Below are 19884 nucleotides of genomic sequence, written 5' to 3' on the forward strand. Positions count from 1 at the left end.
GGGTGTTAAAAGAGCTGATCCTGCGTTTGTTGGAGTAACTGTCTCTACTGTCCAGAGTAGAAGACTTTCTAATAGAATTTGGTGTGAGAATTTGATTGCATTCAGCGATAAGAGCGTTAGTGAGGTCGGGATGTTGGATGATGATGATCACCGCCCCACCTCATCATCCCCAACTCCCACCAAAAGTACTGGATGGAGCTCCACCACCATCAATCCAGAGAACACAGCTCTTTCACTGCTCCACAGCTCTTCAATGCTGGGGGGCTTCATACCCCTCTACTAGCCCACGCCTGGCATTAGACAGCATGGTGCCAATAGGCTCATATTTCCTATCTACACCAGAGAGTCCTATTCTATTGGCCGTACTTTGTAGATACTAGGTTCTAGACAAGCTGTGTGTGTGCATTTGCACATCTGTGTCAGCAGAAGGTGTAGTTAGAAGTAGCTGAATGCATTTATTAGAAGGAGTGTGTGTGTGTGTGTGTGTGTGTGTGTGTGTGTGTGTGTGTGTGTGAGAAGGTTGAAGACCTACTGCCGCAGGAAGTGACGTTGCAGTGTTGCCAGGTGAGTGGACGCCGTTGCCAGGCGCAGTGCAGGTCAGGGAGGGTCTTGTTGTTGTGGTGATGGACACACTCCACCTTGCGTGACTGGAAGCCGCTCCCGCAGGCCGCCGTGCAGCGTCGCCACGGTAACACCCGCCAGTGAACATCGCACATTTCCGACGAACAGTTCCGAATCGATGCCGGCCTGAGGGACAGAGAGCTTGTATGTATATTATCATGTGTGTGTGTGTGTGTGTGTGTGTGTGTGTGTGTAAAGTGTGATGTGTGTCTAAACAGAAGTGTGTGTGTCTGTGTGTGAGCGGATTCACACCTCTGTTTGGGGTCACAGTTGACGTTGGAGTTGGAGCCGTTCAGATTCCTGCAGGAAACAGTTCTGCTCTGAGTGGACATGGCCGGACCGAGGCAGCGTCCGGAACACTAAACAAACACAGTAAACAAACAAACAAACAAACATCAAAACACTGCATAAAGCAGGTGATAGGATGAAAGGGACACAACCTTGCTCAGGTACATCATTTACCCCTTTCACAGAAACCCCCGTCAGTACTCAAAACTAGGCATCTATGGTGCAGCTTATCACAGCAGAGAGGGCAGGCAGGGGCGGGGCTTCTGCTACAGACTAAATCTTATTTACTGTAGGGGTTGTAGGTGTGATTTTAGGGGACTACCTTGATTTAGGGATCTGTCTATTATACATATATATAGATATTATATAATATTTATATTATATATATATCACTAATACTATATATGACTATACTACATATTACAAATATTATGATAATATAGTGTAATATCAGTCAAATGCATGTTTAATATAATATGTAATTTGTAAATTATATAATTATTTTTGAATATATATGTAATATATATCTCTCTAATATAATTAAAATCTAATTCATATCTTAATAACAACTAATATCTAATACATGTCTAACATAAATACATATCTACACAACTAATATCTAACATCTATTTCTATAATATATGTGTGTATATACACATATAATTTCTAAGACGTATATATAAGATAAATAATATCTAATATACATATTATATAAATGTAATATCATATACCTAATATAATTACAATTATATATCTAATATATATTTCATATAATATGTGTAATATAACTGATTTCTAATATATATATATATATATAATACAATTAATATCTTATATATATATATATATATATATATATATATATATGTTATATACATGTAATATAATATAGCTAATAAAATTTATATCTAGGTCAAATACAACTAATATCTAATATATATATCTAATAACATTTCTGTCTAATATCTAATATACAAGTTTAATATGAATACAGTATCATGACTGTTATACCTGTCCCCACGATCCGGTGACCCATTCAGCACAGGCGTGTGAAACACACTCCTCTCTCTCCTCAGGCCGGGGGGTTCCCTCACACTCTGGGTTGGGTAAAACCCTCATGCTCCCACTGGCCTCCAAGCGCTGACACGAAACCTGCCTCTGCCGGACGCCTCGGCCACACGACGAGGAGCATTTCGACCAGACGGTGGACACCCAGCTGAGAAAAGTGGACAAAATCAGGTAAATATTACACACAGTATAACTACTACCCATCGGATACACCCCTAATCTAAATCTGATACAACTACAATCTAGAATATTATATATATATATATATATATATATATATATATATATATATATATATATATATATATATATATATATAATGTAGTCTCTGAACTCTTACATTACTAATGTCAAATGTATATAACTCATATCAGCCATAACATTAACAGCAGCACTGATCTGGTTCCAGCGGCTCCGGCCGAGCGGTGGATCTACATATTAGGCAGCGAGTGAACAGTTCAGTCAGTTCTTGAAGGTGATGAAGGTGCTGAAGCAGGACAAACGGCCAAGCGAAAGAATCAGAACATCTCCAGAGCATCATCAGGCAGGTTCTTGTGGGGGGGGTTCCCCACATGCAGTGGTCAGTATCTACCAAAAGTGCTCCAAGAAAGGACACCCTGTGAACCAGCGACAGGGTCATAGGAGCCCAAGGCTCACTGATTGATGCTCTTGGAGGCCCCAACCACGTCAGAACTTACCAGGCTTCTAATAGGGTCTGCTGCTAACGTTAGTCTTGGTGCCAGATAGTACACAGCAGGACGCCTTCAGAGGTCTTGTGAGAGAGTCCATGTCTCGATGGGTCAGAGCTGTTGTGGTGGCACAAGGGGCGCCTACTCAATATTAGGTCATTAATGTGATGGCTGATGGATGGAAGTGTAATATAATAACTAGTATCTAATATATGTCTAATATGTCTAATATTGTATCTAAGTGTAATATTAGTCTTATATAACTAATATCTAATTTATATGTAATATAATTAAGTGTAATATATAAGTGTAATAGATCTATAATATAGTCTAAGTGTAGTAAACATAACTAGTATCTAATATAAGTGTAATATAAGTTTTATATGAGTAATAACATAAATTATGTCTAATATAATACACTATAATACAGTATACGCAATAATTCATGTCTAATATAACTTCATACACGTGTTCCTGATTAAACAGAGCATGAATATGTGCATTCTAAGAGCTTCCAGCTCCTCCAGCTCGGTTTCTCCCTGCAGTCCTTCAGTTTAACTCATAATTAAGCTCATTAACAATCAGGGCAGAACACCACTGATCCTCCCTGCTGGAAAAGCGGCCTGCAGTGTTTGCACGCAGACTGAGGAGCAGTCCTCATCTTTTCCACCGCTGATATCCAGACAGAGTCCCGCTGTCTTGCTGAAGCTCAGTTTGTGTTTCTGTGGTGAGAAGCAGGGCGACAGGTCGAGGAGGAGCGCGGCAGGGTCGTAACAAAGACGGGCTTTGTGAGAGGATTCCCTCTGTAACGGCCCAGAGCCGGCGCTAAGCGCTTTCACAGATTCGTATGATTCATGCGCTAAGCCCTGCCGCATGGCAATAATCAGGTGATGTTTTTGGCATGGATATTCATCCATACATCCATACCGAGAGAGAAAAGCACAGTCAGGCGGCTCCATCTGCCTCCAGCTTCTTTAAAGGAAGCCTGTTTCAGCCCAGAACTAATCCAGATGCTGCACACAGCGGTACCCCGGCAGACACGCCTCGACACAGGAGCCTCTTTTAACAGCAAACTGATGATCTGATCAGTATCAGAATATTCACTTCTAACAAATACACAGACGGACAGACAGACAGACAGAGATAGATAGTTAGACAGACAGACAGACAGACGGACAGACAGAGATAGATAGTTAGACAGACAGACAGATAGACAGACACAGATACATAGATAGATAGACAGATAAATGGATAAATAGGTCAGACAAGTAGACAGATAGATAGATAGATAGATAGATAGATAGATAGATAGATAGATAGACAGACAGACAGACAGACAGACAGATAGATAGATAGATAGATAGATAGATAGATAGATAGATAGATAGACAGACAGACAGACAGACAGACAGACAGATAGATAGATAGATAGATAGATAGACAGATAGACAGACAGACAGATAGATAGATAGATAGATAGTTAGACAGATAGATAGACAGATAGATAGATAGATAGATAGACAGACAGACAGACAGACAGACAGATAGATAGATAGATAGATAGATAGACAGACAGACAGACAGACAGAGATAGATAGTTAGACAGACAGATAGACAGACAGACAGACAGATAGACAGAGATAGATAGTTAGACAGACAGATAGACAGACACAGATACATAGATAGATAGACAGACAGACAGATAGATAGATAGACAGACAGACAGGTAGACAGACAGAAACATAGATAGATAGATAGATAGATAGATAGATAGACAGACAGACAGACAGACAAACGGATAGATAAATAGACAGACAGACAGATAGAGACAGACAGACAGACAGATAGATAGATAGATAGACAGACACATAGACAGACAGACAGTCTAAGGTTAAGGCAGGGTGTTCTAAAGCGACGTGGTTTCTGCTTCAAGCTCTCTGTGACTGAAGCTCTCTGTGGCTGAAGCTTTCTGTGGCTGAAGCTCTCTGTGGCTGAAGCTCTCTGTGGCTGAAGCTCTCGCGTGTTCTGACACTGAGGAGCTCTGACGTAAGGATAGCGGCTAGTCTGTCCTGTAGCGTCCTGCTGGACTCATTCGGTCTGATTCACGGCCTGTAGAAGTGTTTGCCCATCCCTCCTGGAAAGACTGATGTTAGGAGGTGGATGACAGATGGGTTTTTTAATGGCGAACGGCAGCTTGGCCCTGAGTCGTGGCCCGGCGCTCAGGAGCATCACTGCTCCAAGCTTCAGGATGGATTTAGCTGGGCTTTCACTGATTTCAGAGCTCGAGATCTACAAAGTGAGCCTTCACCTGGGGAGGATTTATTAAAGACAGAAGGTGCATGTCGATGTGCTTGGCACGGATATGGCTGATGTAAACACGTTCATTTCACAGCAGCTTTCCAACTGGTCATTTAACTAATATATGCAAAGTGATTTAAATCCAGTATGAATCTGCAGTGATTGTAGCTTTCTTACAGTGTGTAAATAATAAATGTAGAACAATCCAGTATGAATCTGCAGTGTGGCTAGCTTTTACAGTCTGACAGCAACAATCATTAAAGGAGTTTAATCCAGTATGAATTTGCAATGTGTGCAGTGTTTATTGATAGGTAATAATAACTGTGGAGTGATTTTAATCCAGTATGAATCTGCAGTGATTGAAGCTTTTTACAGTCTGACAGTAATAAATGTAAAGAATAATTGAATCCAGTATGAATCTGCAGTGATCGTAGTTTTTTACAGTGTATACATAATGAATGTAGAACATATTAAATCCAGTATGAATCTGCAGTGTGGCTAGCTTTTACAGTCTGACAGTAATAAACATGGAGTGATTGTAATCCAGTATGAATCTGCAGTGTGTGCAGTGTTTACAGTCTTCCAGCAATGATCACTACAGGAGTTTAATCCAGTATGAATCTGCAGTGTGTGCAGTGTTTACAGTCTTCCAGCAATGATCACTACAGGAGTTTAATCCAGTATGAATCTGCAGTGTGTGCAGTGTTTAGTCTGACAGCAATAATCACTACAGGAGTTCAATCCAGTATGAATCTGCAGTGTTTGTAGTGTTTACAGTCCAATAGTAATAAACATGGAGTGATTTTAATCCAGTATGAATCTGCAGTGTGTGTAGTGTTTACAGTCCAATAGTAATAAACGTGGAGTGATTTTAATCCAGTATGAATCTGCAGTGTGTGTAGTGTTTACAGTCTGACAGCAACGATTATTACAGAAGTTTTATCCAGTATGAATCTGCAGTGTATCTCAAACCAACGGACTAAAGAAAACTTTAGAAAGACTAATGGAGGAAGTCCAGACGGGACAGTTAGAGAAGTGTGAGTGTACCTGGGTGGGCAGTGGTTAAGGTTGCACGGCCGTGGACGGGACGCTGGTCGAGGTCGGTTCTGGCAGGACGACGGTTGTGTTTCCTGACCATCAGCACCGACACAGCGAGTCTTTCTGACCTGAGATCCTCTGTTCCCACAGCTCGCACTGCACACACTCCACTCTCCCAAACGCCACTCGAACTCTGCACACACAACAACTGCAGCTGGAGTATTACTGATACACAGTGCTGTGAAAAAGTATTTGCACCCCTCCCGGGTTCTGCTACCTGTCACATTTAAAAGCCTAACTAAAAATACACTATATGGTCAAAAGTATTGGGACACTTGCTCATTCATTGATTCTTCTGAAATCAAGGGTTTTATAAAGAGCTGATCCTGCTTTTGTTAGAGTCACTGTCTCTACTGTTGCTGTGAGGATTTGATTGCATTCAGTCACAAGATTGTTTGTGAGGTCAGGATGCTGGATGATCAACATCCCACTTCATCCCAAAAGCTCCCTCTAGCCCATGATGAGGCATGAGGTATGGTGCCAAGGCTGATGTTTATCTGCTTCGGAGAGTCCTATTCTATTGGCAATACTTCTCTACAGGGACTAGACAAGCTGTGTGTGTGTGTGCATTTGCACATATGTGAATGCATTCATTAGAAGGGGTGTCCACAAACATCTGGACATATAGTGTACTTCATAAAGAGGTAAGCAACTGGGAAGACTCTTATTAGTATCCAGGCAACAGAACCCTGGTGTTATCCACTACACTACATAAGGGCCCATGCGTGGACTGGGCTTTGAATGTGGACTATAGGCCATTAAGACAAAAATCTGCATACACACACACACACACACACACACACACACACACACACACACTGACCTTGTGAGAGAATGTGAATCCAGGCAGAAACCAGCTGGTCGTTGGTGTACGTTTGGCAACCGTAGCGTCCATCAAACCTGCCGCTCAGCGTGTTTATCTCCAGCACGCGCCCGCTGACCAGTGTGCGGTACCGCAGCCCTGCCCCCTGCTTCAGAGTTTGGTTCTGAAATGTCCACTTGATGGGCCTTCTGTGACTGGAGACGACGGGACAGCCTAGGGAGGTAAAACGAGGGGGGGTGGGTGGTGGAGAGCATAGGGGTCACCATCAGCCCAGAAATCACAGTGACACTTTATTTTGAGGGGTCCACTGAGAGGCGTTCTACCTATCCTGAGAATATCCCCCTGCGTGACGGTGATGATAGTGCCAATCCGAGAGGCCATCACCACTCGCTTCCTGTTCAGCTCCTTCTGCTCCGCCCCTGCCGAGCCAACAATCACATGTAAACAGCCAATAGACAACCTGTTGATTTTAATGGTCGGCTAAGTACCAAAAATGCCACAAATTCTTAAATCGACACATTAATGGAACATTTCGGTGATTGATCACTGATCAGTGATCAATTCAGCACAGACTATTTATTGTGGTTCTAATTATGACTTAATATAATGATGCCAAACCGTCATCTGGGAGTGGTGAGGGGGTCAATAGGTGCAACTCACCGGTCACGTGTATCAAGCTGGACGATGCTGCTTTGCCGATGGGGTTTGCAGCCACACACGTGTAGGTACCGTCGTCCTGCAGTGTGAGGTTTTGGAGCAGCAAGGAGGCATTTGGAAGCTGGATGGCGCTGGAGCTCAGAGAACCTTCCAAGCGGTGCCAACTCACCGACGGCTGAGGAACACCTGATCACACACCAAAAATCTGGCTGTAATTTTGGAAGAAGCTTTGGAGGAGCAGGTGTCCATAAACTTTTGGCAAATTATATTTAAACTTTTAGACTTATTTAAAGTTAAAAAAGATGATTATATACTGCTTCTATCATTATCATATGGTGTCCATGATGTATCTGACTACAATCAATACTAACATCCCTAAATCAATCACCATCCTCAGATCAATCAACTCTAAACAAACACACCCCAAAACACATCATCATAGGTTCTCCTATAAAGACTAAAGAATAAAGTTGTATAGAATATAACTGAACCAAACTTAATCAAGTCCAATAAAACGAATATTAGCTGTATTTCCAAGATCTCCGAAGATGTCAGGAGTCAAACGTCAGCTTCATAGCTGATCGTCGTATCGAGAGACATGATTGGTGGGGCACAGCAGTGAGAGGTCTGCGCACTGCCACGAATTATTCCTACAAATGGGTATAATGAATGCAAATTGCCCGGCTGCAGTCCGCTCCCACGGGACGCTCCTGTCTGCTGTAATGAGGAGCACATGGCCTGCAGTCTCTGCTTTATGGCCTACTATTTTACAGCATGGAGACATTAGGACTGACATATTGCTGAGTAGCAGTGGATATGTGCCTGGAGGGTTTGGTGGGAGGGGGGGGGTGCGGGGGGGTGCAGGCAGGGCAAAGACACGAGGCCGGGCGACAGGTGAGACGTTAGCCCACATGCTAAAACTTCAGTATGGTCATTAAGCCACAACTGAATTCAGAGCTGGCACTGAAATAAGAGATTTCAGCTCTTAACCACTAGGGGGTGCTATTGTAACACCGACAGTATCGACACTGAGAGAGGAAAAAACTCGACCCTTTATGACAACAAATACAGTCAAAGGCTTGTAACCCTAAGCAAGGGTTCTAGACAGCAATAAAGAGGGTTCTTTTACTCTTTGTGGGGATATGTAGATGTTTATATAACCTGATTAGCATTAACCTGTTTAAGTGGCCATGGGATCAGTATCGGACTATACTCAGTATTAAGGTACACAGATCAGATTGATATTAGCCAATAGTCAGCATTAAGGTACTCGGATTGGATCGGTACTGCCCGATATTTAGCATTAAGGTATTTGGATCGGATCGGTACTGGCCGATATTTAGCATTAAGGTATTCAGATCGGATCGATATCAGCCAAAACTCAGCATTAGGATACTCAAATCAGACCTGTATTGACCACTACTCAGCATTAAGGTACTTAGATCGGATCTGTATTGGCCACTACTCCGCATTAAGGTACTCAGATCGGATCTGTATTGGCCACTACTCCGCATTAAGGTACTCAGATCGGATCAATATCAGCCGATAGTCAGCATTAAGGTATTCGGATCGGATCAATATCAGCCAATACTCAGCATTACGGTACTTGGATCGAATTGATATCAGTCAAAACACAGCATTAAGGTACTTGGATCGGATCGATGTCAGCTAATACTCAGCATTAAGGTACTCAAATTGGTATTGGCCACTACTCCGCATTAAGGTACTCGGATCGGATCGATATCAGCCAATACTCAGCATTACGGTACTTGGATCGGATCGGTATCAGCCGATACTCAGCATTATGGTACTTAGATCGGTTTGATATCAGTGAAAACACAGTATTAAGGTACTCAGATCTTTTGGGATCAGCCGATACTCAGCATTAAGGTACTCAAATCAGATTGATATTGGCCGATATTCAGCATTAAGGTTCTCGGATCTGATCGATACCAGCCAGGCCTCAAAACAGATCAGTATCGACGATACTCAGTATTAAGGTATTTGAATCGCATTGGTATTGGCTAATAATCACTATTAATGTACTCAGGTCGGATCAGAGCCAAAAAAATGTAAAAAACTGGATGGGACCATCCCTAATAATTATGTGATTAAACAGTGAAGAAAACTGACAGTAATAACTGAAGACTTCTAAAGGTTAAAGGTCAAAAACCCTTTATTTTTTTTATTTAACCCCCAAACATTAAGCTGTTGTGAGAACAGTGACGGGGGTAATTGATTATATCGTTATTTTTAAACAGAACAGCAAAATAACCATAATCCTCCGCTCTACAGACCCTCACCTGGACTCCAAAGCAATAAAGAATCATGACAAAGGTACGATCACAGGATTCGGCCCCCACAAAACATTATTGTTCAATCAAACAGCAGGAGCTCCGCTCGGCTACAGTAGATTAGCCTCAGTAAATGATGAGGAACGGGTGTAAATCCTGTAGAAGAGGGCCGCCTGTTGACTTTACACTCCGTTTCTCCCCAATTAGCCGAGTCCTTCTCCGCTGCCACACTCTGGCCTGTGGACGGCAGCTATGGAGCATGAGGCACGTAAACAAACGCTACGCTACATCGTCTCACTCAAACAACGCATCCGCGGTGTGTATAGAGTGTGTGATGGGGAGCAGGGCAGGCCCTTGCTGTTTTTGGAGTGATGAGAATAAGTAACCCTGGAATGCAGAAGAAAACCACCACTTTGGCACAAGGACGTTACAACTGGCCCTCACGCTGTTCCTGAAGACCTACACTGTTCCTGAAGATCTACACTGTTCCTGAAGATCTACACTGTTCCTGAAGACCTACACTGTTCCTGAAGATCTACACTGTTCCTGAAGACCTACACTGTTCCTGAAGATCTACACTGTTCCTGAAGATCTACACTGTTCCTGAAGATCTACACTGTTCTGGACTTTACAGTAATTCTCTATTGAGCAAGACCAGCAGAGAAGGGTCTTAAAAAAGTCTACACTCGCTGTCCCTGTGCTTCCACTCACCGGCCACTTTATTGGAAACACCTAGTTCATGCTTCCACTTACTGGCCACTTTATTAGAAACACCCACCCTGTGCTTTCCCTCACTGGCCACTTTATTAGAAACACCCAGCTTGTGCTTTCCTTCACTGGACACTTTATTAGAAACACCCACTTCATGCATCCACGTACTGGCCACTTTATCAGAAACACCCACCTCATGCTTTCCTTCGCAGGCCACTTTATTAGAAACGCCCACTTCATACATCCACTTACTGGCCACTTTATCCGAAACACCCACCTCGTGCTTTCCTTCACTGGCCACTTTATTAGAAACACCTACCTTGTGTCAAGGCAGGTATGTGTGTGCATCTCACCGACCTGTCACAGAGCAGTCCAGGGTGAGGTTGGCACCCAAACGAGCACTGATTCTGCCCCCTACTGGCACTCTCAGACTGGCACTCCGGAGATCAGACATGTTCCTCGAGGAGGCTGAGATGACTGGAGGTTCTGTAGAAAAAAAGGTCACGCTTACGTGAAATGATGATCAGAAACTGATCTTTCAGTAGAAATAGTAATGAACTGTACCTACGCTATATGGACAAAAGTATTGGGACACCTGCACATTCATGGTTTCTTCTGAAATCAATTAAAAAAAAAAAGAGTTTCTCCTGCTTTTGTTGGAGTAACTGTCTCTGCTGTTCAGAGAAGAAGACTTTCTACTAGATTTTGGAGGAGGAGCATTGCTGTGAGGATTTGAGGAGGTCAAGATGTTGGGTGATCACCACCTCACCTTATCATTCCCAACTCCCAAACCCATCCTAAAAGTACTGGGTGGAGCTCCAACACCATCATTCCAGAGAACACAGCTCTTCCACTGCTCCACAGCTCCTCAATGCTGGGGGGCTTTATACCCCTCTAGCCCACGCCTGGCATTAGGCAGCATGGAGCCAATAGGGTCATGATGTTGATCTGCTCCAGAGAGTCCTATTCTATTGGCAGTACTTCTTCTCTACAGGGACTAGACAAGCTGTGTGTGTGTGCATTTGCACATCTGTGTCAGCAATGGGTGCAACTTAACATTAGAAGGGGTGTCCACAAACATTTGGACATATGGTGAATATGGCTCGCAAAAGACCTTGTATCTCCAATTTTGACCTTTTCATTTTTCTCCATTATGTGAATCTGATAGTCGTTCTTTACATTGTATCAGAATTCCATGATGAACGGACTAATAGAAATGCTCCAAAATGACTCGGGGTGAAATCTTTTCACATTGACTTCCATTGAACGTTCAGAAGGTTTTGTCCTCCTTCTGTAAAGCTGCCAGTGATGCTGATATCTGAGTGAATCAGGATTTGAACTGAGCTGAACTTGAGCGAGTCACTCACCGGCCAACAGCACTCGTGTGGATTCAGAATCCGATCCCATCTCGTTGCTGGCCGTGCACCTGTAGACCCCAGCATCTCTGGCGCCGGGGTCGGAGATGAGCAGTCCCCCAGAGCCGTCCCACGATCCCCTGAGATGAGACACAAGCAAGAAGAGACCCCCAGTTAGCTGCAGAATCCGGTGTCATAACACATCCTGTGTCCAGGGGGGTATGATGTATTCAGGGGGTAGGATGTGTCCAGGGGGGTATGATGTGTCTGGGGGGATAGGATGTGTCCAGGAGGGGTAGGATGTGTCCAGGGGGGTAATATGTGTCCAGGGGGGGTAATATGTGTCCGGGGGTAGGATGTGTCTGGGGGGATAGGATGTGTCCAGAAGGGATAGAATGTGTCCAGGGGGGTATGATGTATCCAGGGGGTAGGATGTATCCAGGGGGTAGGATGTGTACCCCCCTGTGTCCAGGGGGGTATGATGTGTCCAGGGGGGTAGGATGTGTCCAGGGGGGTAGGATGTGTCTGGGGGGTAGGATGTGTCCAGGGGGGTAGGATGTGTCCAGCGGGGTAGGATGTGTCTGGGGGGTAGGATGTGTCCAGGGGGGTAGGATGTGTCCAGGGTGACAGAATGTGTCCGGGGGGATTGGATGTGTCCGGGGTGATAGGATGTGTCACGACACCGGCTCACTCGATCGGGTTGCTGGAGCTCGATTTCCACTTCCACGCTCGGCACGTTAAACAATTACACCCGGATCCAGTAGAGCCCGGCTGAGGCAGGGTTAGATCAACACTGGAGCACGCCTCGCATCAGAGCGCTGAAATCAGAGCACCCCGGCGCACTTCTCAACCAAAACACACGCCACCATCTGTCCTAATCAAATGTTACACTGCTGGAACAGAGACAGGAATGAAGTGTTAAAATCTCTCATTTCCTGTACACCAATCATAACTCGGCTCCCTCGGCAGCTCCGCTCGTCTACTCCTGCTTGATCCTTCAACGGATCTCCCCTGAGGCGCGAGGAGTCACGGGCTCTGAAGGTGTTTATGGATCTGATTAGAGCTGTTACAGGGCTTTAGACTGCACGTGTTTACAGATTCTGCTAAGATTCGGAGTTTCAGGGCCTACATAAGCGAATCCTAGAGCACGGCGCTATTCTCTTGTCGCTCCCGGCTAGCCTTCTTATCCGCACCACCAGGCCCCTGCAATTGCTTCAGAACCCATTTAAAAACCCTGATGCTGGCCTACAAGGCCAAGAATGGACCAGGCCCTTAATATTTAATGGCAATGGTCAAAAGCCGACCTGGACAAGAGCCCTTCCAGCTTCAAGTACGGCTCGGCTTGATCCGCCATCCGTTAAAATCCATGGAAGACGAGTGTCCAGACCTTTTTCTGTCCTGCAACGAAGTGGAGGAACGAACTTCCCCTGGGAGTCCGAACAGCAGAGTCCAACGCTCGCTGTCCTCAAACCCAGACTGAAGACCCTCCTCTTTTGAGAGTACTTAGACAAAGTGTAGAGTGTGTAGTGAGTATCGTGGTCTCCATACTGACCTCTGTATTTAGCTCAGAGGGATCCTTTAGTCCTAGTTGATACAGGGTTGTGGGTTTGACACTCAAGCTCAGCAAGCTGCCACTGTTGGGCCATTGAGCAAGGCTCTTGACCCTGTCTGCTCTACAGGTGCCGCTGTTAAGGCTGCCCACTACTCCGGGCATGTGTGCTCACTGTGAATGTGTGTGTATCCAACACTGATGGTAAATATGTCCAAAATTCTGCGTGATTATTACCCAGTCAGAACTGTCTGAACCTCCAAAAGCTTCCTCACACAAGTTCTGGCACCTAATGGTGATGAAGACCATGGTGATGTTCTAGCAGAGTTCTGAGAGTCTATTAATGCGGGGGGGGGGGGGGGGGGGCTATTTGCAGGGTGGTGCTATCTGAAGGATGGGTTCTAAAGTTATCTGTTGAGTAACGCTGGTTGTGTGGCTTTACGGAGAGTACTGACAGTGTCCCGACCGGCAAGTTTAAACAGACCTGCTGTTCCATGGCTTACAATACAGCTCCCTGACCCTGAAACACCACGGCTTACATACAGTAGATCTCAATATCAGGGCTGGAAATTCAAGGGCTATTGTCGAGGTGTGTGTGGTAGTGTGTGTGTTGGAGTGTGTGTACTGCACATTTGTACATGGACAGTGTTTCAGTGTGGGAGACGACTAAGAGGTTATTATGCCACAGAGAACCATAAACTACAGATCTCTCTCTCTCTCTCTCTCTCTCTCTCTCTCTCTCCAGCGCTGTATTACTGAGCTCAGCTCTGACGTGGTCGTCACAGTCTTTCCATCTCCATATCCACAGCATTCCATTAACCTCTCTGTACTTCTAACTATCACCTCTCTCTCTCTCTCTCTCTCTCTCTATGTCTCTCTCACACTCACACATATACACACATTTACACACACATTTCCAGGGGCTGATATCAAGGACTTGCTGGAGCCTCTGTAATAGAACCCAGTAGAGTCTGTAGATTATTAACCCCCTAAACTCACAAGGTCACTCCTCTGTTCTTCATTGTTATTATGCAGAACTTACACACTGGTTTCATAACGGAAACAGAACAATTCATAGTGTATACTGAATAATTCATAGTGGAAACTGAATAATTCATAGTAGATACTGAATAATTCATAGTAGATACTAGAAAATTCATAGTGGATACTAAATAATTCATAGTGGATACTAAATAATTTATAGTGGATACTAAATAATTCATAGTAGATACCGAAAAGTTCATGGTGGTTACTAAATAATTCATAGCCGAAACTGAAAAATTCATAGTGTATACCGAATACTTCACAGTAGATACTGAATAATTCATACTGATTACTGAAGAATTCATTACGGAAACCAAATAATTCATAGCCGAAACTGAAAAACTCATAGTGGAAACTAAAAGATTCATAGTAGATACTGAATAATTCATTGTGGTTATAATAAAATATTTCATAGCATAAACTGAATAATCCATAGCCGAAACTTAAACATTCATAGTAGAAACTGAATACCTTATATTAGATACTGAATAATTCATAGCGGAAAACAAATAATTCATAGCAGAAACTGAAAATTTCATCATGGTTACTAAATAATATATAGCAAATACTGAATAATTCATAGTGGACACTGAAAACGTCACAGTAGATACTCAAAAGATCATAGTGGGTAATAAAATAATGCATATTGGTCACTAAAGTCAGTTCATTATGGACACTGAATGGATACTAAACAATGTATAGCACATACTGAATTATGTAAAACAGGCACTGAAAATTCACAGTGGATGCCTAATGATTTAAAATAGATACTGAATACTTTATAGCAGTGACTGAATAATAGATATAGTAGAATCGGAATAATTGACTAAATAATATTTATATTATTTACAACTTAAAAGTTTGCAGCAACTTGTTCCCTTCATCTTCAGGCCGAAAGGAGTGAATCTTGGACCTGCAGGAACAGTCTGTGTCCCACTGAGTGGCTTAACCAGGGTAAGCTGTCTTATGTAAACATGAAACAACAGACAAACCGGCGGTCGGACCTCAGCTGGACTTCATCTTTGAAGGCATCTGGACCTCGGCCGCCATCTTTTTATCCTTTCTCTGTTTTTTTTTTATTAAAGCCTGAAGTGGGTCCGCACAGTTTCTCACTCTTATTACAACATAACTTCATTATCTTCATCTTCTTGTCTTGTCTTGTCCTGTTACCCCATGAGATTGCTCCTCGCTACAGCGACAGTGTCCATTAATGGTGCCTAGAGGGCGCCAGAGGGCGCTCTGCTGGACCACAGCGGTAAAAACAAAGGAAAGGAACTGAATTGGGCTTAAATTAGCTCATACTTGACCCTTTGAAATATGCCTGATCATGATCCACTGATCCATACACGACCGTTGGAGCCTCTAGAGTGGCTAAAAGCCAATGCTAGGCTAACCGGACACAATCTCTTCAGCTAGCTAACGGCACCCTATGCTGACTGTGCACCAAGAAGACCCAGAGAGGACAGAAACATTACCCCATAAGACTCTATTTGTGACTATTTGTGTACTTGTTACCGTTCTAAACTATGGAAAAAAACAAAGGAGTATTGAGTGTACAGCAGTGAGACCCCCAGCGCTGTGGGACAGCCCACAGATTAGAGCCTGGCCCTGCTGAGCTGCTGCTCCGCCGCACAGTGTGTGTTTATTTTACAGACGCTTCATTTCTCCCCTGAGAGCCACATACAGCGACGGGAAGAGGAGAGAAGATAGAGAAACCTGATCCTCACACCAGCGAAGATCTAACCAAGCCACATCTAAAGGTAGTGTTTATCCACCACTCTTAAATCTGAACCCCAGCCTGCCATGTGGAGGGTGGTGTTGGTATCTACTACATACACCCACCCGTACATACATCTCTGACACGACTGCATCAATTTACAAGTCTAGGCTAAGCTTCAAACTAAAAATAAAAGGTCTGAGGTCACCTGAGGTCACCATGCTCAATGCCGAACATGGGCTACAGGGGTATGAAGCCCCCTGCATTGGGCTGTAAGGTTCTCTGAAATGATGGAGCTCCATTCAATACTTCTGGTATTATCTATTTATCTCTAAATATATAAGATAGATAGATATTTATAATATAAGTTTTTTTATCTCTATATATTTTTCTTTATATTTTCCTGTTTTTATGATATTTAGTTTCAAGTTCATATATTAAATGTTTTATTTTCATGTATTATTTTTATGTACAAATTTCTTAACTCTAAATATTTTTAATTTCATATATTTTATGAATGTTTTTATCTCTATTTTTATTAGTATTTTTTATGTTGTTTTATGTATATATTTGTTTACTATTTGTTTCCTATATTTTATCTCTGTATTTTTTTGATCTCTATAGATTTTTCATTGCATGTTCCTGTTATTATGTTATTTTACATATTTCATATGTTTATATATTTCATTTTCATGGTTTGTCATATTTCATATTTCCTATATATATACTGTACCATGTATGACAATGACAATTTGATTTGATTTAATAAGAGCAGGTGTCCACAAACTTTTTGGTCATATAGCGTATTTACACATTTGAATCAGGTCAGTTTAACATATCATTTTTATCAGTACGTCCATCTCGTCCTCCGGCTCTGTGCTTCTTTACTGTTTTCTTTACTGACTGAAGGAGGGTAATAAAGACAAACTCTCGTGCCCCCACTGAGTCGTCCACATCTCTGATTGGCAGGCAGTTTAATTGGCAGGGCAGCAATAGCGCACTGATCAGTTCCATGTGGAAGGCCTTATGAGACGACACGGGCGAGATGAAAGGAGAAGAAAGTGCAGAAAAAATACAACCCCCCCCCCTCCAAAAAAAACACCGTCCGGCTCGCCGTGATTGGGAGAGAGATGGTTATTCATCGTCACGCTGATCCGTAATGACAGTGTAATATTCTAAAGAGAACTTAAAAGGCTCGGTACACACGTGTGTGTGGGCTTTGTTCGACACCGGGCCTTATGTTAAATAAAGTAGCTGCCATACCGCGAGATCTAACAGATCTGTGTGGCGTGACAGTGGTCAGATATCAGTGCAGGCCCGATTAAATTAAACTGGATCTGAAAAGAACGTTTTCTGGAGTCGGCTGGAAAATGCGGAATGTCTGCGGCGGAGCAAGGTGCCTCGCTAAATCCCTGATTCCTGTTCCTCTAAGAGAGGAATTATCTAGTCTAAATATTACTCCACAAAGCTGGAATGTATTTGGAGTCACTGTGTTGGCACTTGAGAATGGCGGGGGAGCTGTGTTATATTTGGCTGAGCGGTCCAACTGGGCTGCATAACCTGACCAGTCTGACCAGCAGCGCTGTGATGACAGCTATAGTTACCCTGCTGCAGTGCGTAATACAGGCTGTTCTGACAGCCACTACAAAGCAGGGGTCAAAATAACCAGCAACATTTGCTTTTACCTCTAAAACTCAGTGAGAGTGTCTACCCGTAATTTACTCTATATAACATTAGAATAAACCCACATATTCATAAAGCCAGTGGTCAGTGAAAGTGTTTACTTGTAAAACTATATATAATAGTAAAATTAACCCAGCTAAACATAAAGTCAGAGGTCAGTGAGAGTGTCTACCTGTAACTAACTATGTATAACATTAGAATAAACCCAAATAAACATAAAGTCAGTGGTCAGTGAGAGTGTCTACCTGTAATTAACTCTGTATAACATTAGAATAAACCCAAATAAACATAAAGTCAGTGGTCAGTGAGAGTGTCTACCTGTAATTAACTCTATATAACATTAGAATAAACCCAAATAAACATAAAGTCAGTGGTCAGTGAGAGTGTCTACCTGTAATTAACTCTGTATAACATTAGAATAAACCCAAATAAACATAAAGTCTGTGGTCAGTGAGAGTGTCTACCTGTAACTAACTCTATAAAACATTAGAATAAACCCAAATAAACATAAAGTCAGTGGTCAGCAAGTGTGTCTACCTGTAAAACTCTATATAACATTAGAATAAACCCAAATAAACATAAAGTCAGTGGTCAGTGAGAGTGTCTACCTGTAATTAACTCTATATAACATTAGAATAAACCCAAATAAACATAAAGTCAGTGGTCAGTGAGAGTGTCTACCTGTAAAACTTTATATAATATTACAAATAATCCCAAATAAATAACCTCTACACATAGGTTCCCTAAAACCCTGTAAAAGCCTGTAAAACAGCAGCGTGGAGCTGCATTTACAGTGTTTCTGGCTCTCTCCAGTCCTGCTGCGCCTCCCCGATGAGACATCGAGGAGAGGTCGGGCCGCTGTTTGCACAGCCATGTCTCACTCAGGTCCTGTAGCACCCCGCCAGGAAGACGGGCAGACAATGTTTGGCGACTGTCTGGGTGGAGGCTGCCCTAAAGGCCCCGGACTGCACAAAGCTGAATTACTAAGTCAATGTTTTCGGTGAGTGTATTTAATAGTCAACAGTAGAGCGTAGCACACCAGACCACAATGCGACCCCAGAGAGAGGCGGAGGAGGACAGCCAGCATATTTGACCTGAACTGACCACATTACGTGAGAATTTAGGAGGTGAATGTTTGAGTAGGTTGGTGTTGGTGATTAAAACATGCTGGAAAGCACAACTTGCTCAATACAGACCAGCTATTTTGGAAGCAAAAGCACACTTTTGCGCCCCACCGAGAGGCAAAGGGGGGGGGGGGGGGGTCTGATATTAATCCTGGCTCTTTAGTACGGTAGCTTTGCCCTGGAGTAACTGGATTACAGGTAGATGTACTGGACCTCTGGGTGTTACTGAGTACATCCCTGGGTGTTCTGGAGTCTGAGGCCACCCCAGTTTTTAGATTTTTAGCCAATTACCCAACCCACTCGTTAGTACTCTCCCATTAGTAACGCTCCTGACACTGGGAGAGTGAGGACTGACACATGCCCTCTCCAACGCAAGTGCAACCAGCCTCCACCTCTTATTTTTCCAACTGCTGCTGATGCAACGTCACCGGGCAACCAACGCCGCCCTCGGAGGAAAAGTAGGTACCAGGTACCCAGCTTGATGCATCGGCTAGCAGACGTCCATGCCAGCCAAATGTGGTTTCATGGCAGCATGATCCAGGATTCGACCCACCTAACCTCAGGTCATAGTCCACTCGGAGCCCCCAACGACTTTTTTTTTAAGGTGGTTAAAAGCATCCCCTTATGGCATGTAGATCCAGAGATCTTTCTAGGACCACAACCTGAAGACCAGATATGTTGTAAGCTCAGGGAAGGACTGACCAGCAGTATCCTTAGTGGGCCACTCTCTCTAATCTATATGGTCAATTGAGTAAGCTTACCTGTCTCTTAGAGGCAGTCCATCTTTGGTCCAGGATACAACCGGTGGAGGGATCCCCTGAGCTGAACACAGAAGCGTCAGACTGTGGGTAGCGTTGGTCATGTA

The 19884-nt window shown here is 43.4% G+C and overlaps 1 protein-coding gene across 1 annotated transcript in view; it reads right to left on the minus strand.

The window, feature by feature from the left end:
* adamtsl3 (ADAMTS-like 3) overlaps positions 1-19884 on the minus strand; it is a 154872-nt gene that overhangs the window by 2449 nt on the left and 132539 nt on the right. Inside the window, exons 21-30 of the mRNA XM_072660688.1 lie at positions 19781-19884; positions 11915-12042; positions 10905-11033; positions 7546-7728; positions 7209-7304; positions 6886-7098; positions 6012-6195; positions 1921-2125; positions 874-980; positions 533-747 (exon numbers count right to left, since the gene is read on the minus strand). The exon at positions 19781-19884 is cut by the window's right edge and continues 953 nt beyond it. Coding sequence (XP_072516789.1) covers positions 533-747; positions 874-980; positions 1921-2125; positions 6012-6195; positions 6886-7098; positions 7209-7304; positions 7546-7728; positions 10905-11033; positions 11915-12042; positions 19781-19884 — 1564 coding nt within the window. The remainder of the gene's footprint in view (positions 1-532; positions 748-873; positions 981-1920; positions 2126-6011; positions 6196-6885; positions 7099-7208; positions 7305-7545; positions 7729-10904; positions 11034-11914; positions 12043-19780) is intronic.

Source organism: Salminus brasiliensis, chromosome 17, assembly GCF_030463535.1.
Source record: "Salminus brasiliensis chromosome 17, fSalBra1.hap2, whole genome shotgun sequence".
NCBI classification, from domain to species: domain Eukaryota; kingdom Metazoa; phylum Chordata; class Actinopteri; order Characiformes; family Bryconidae; genus Salminus; species Salminus brasiliensis.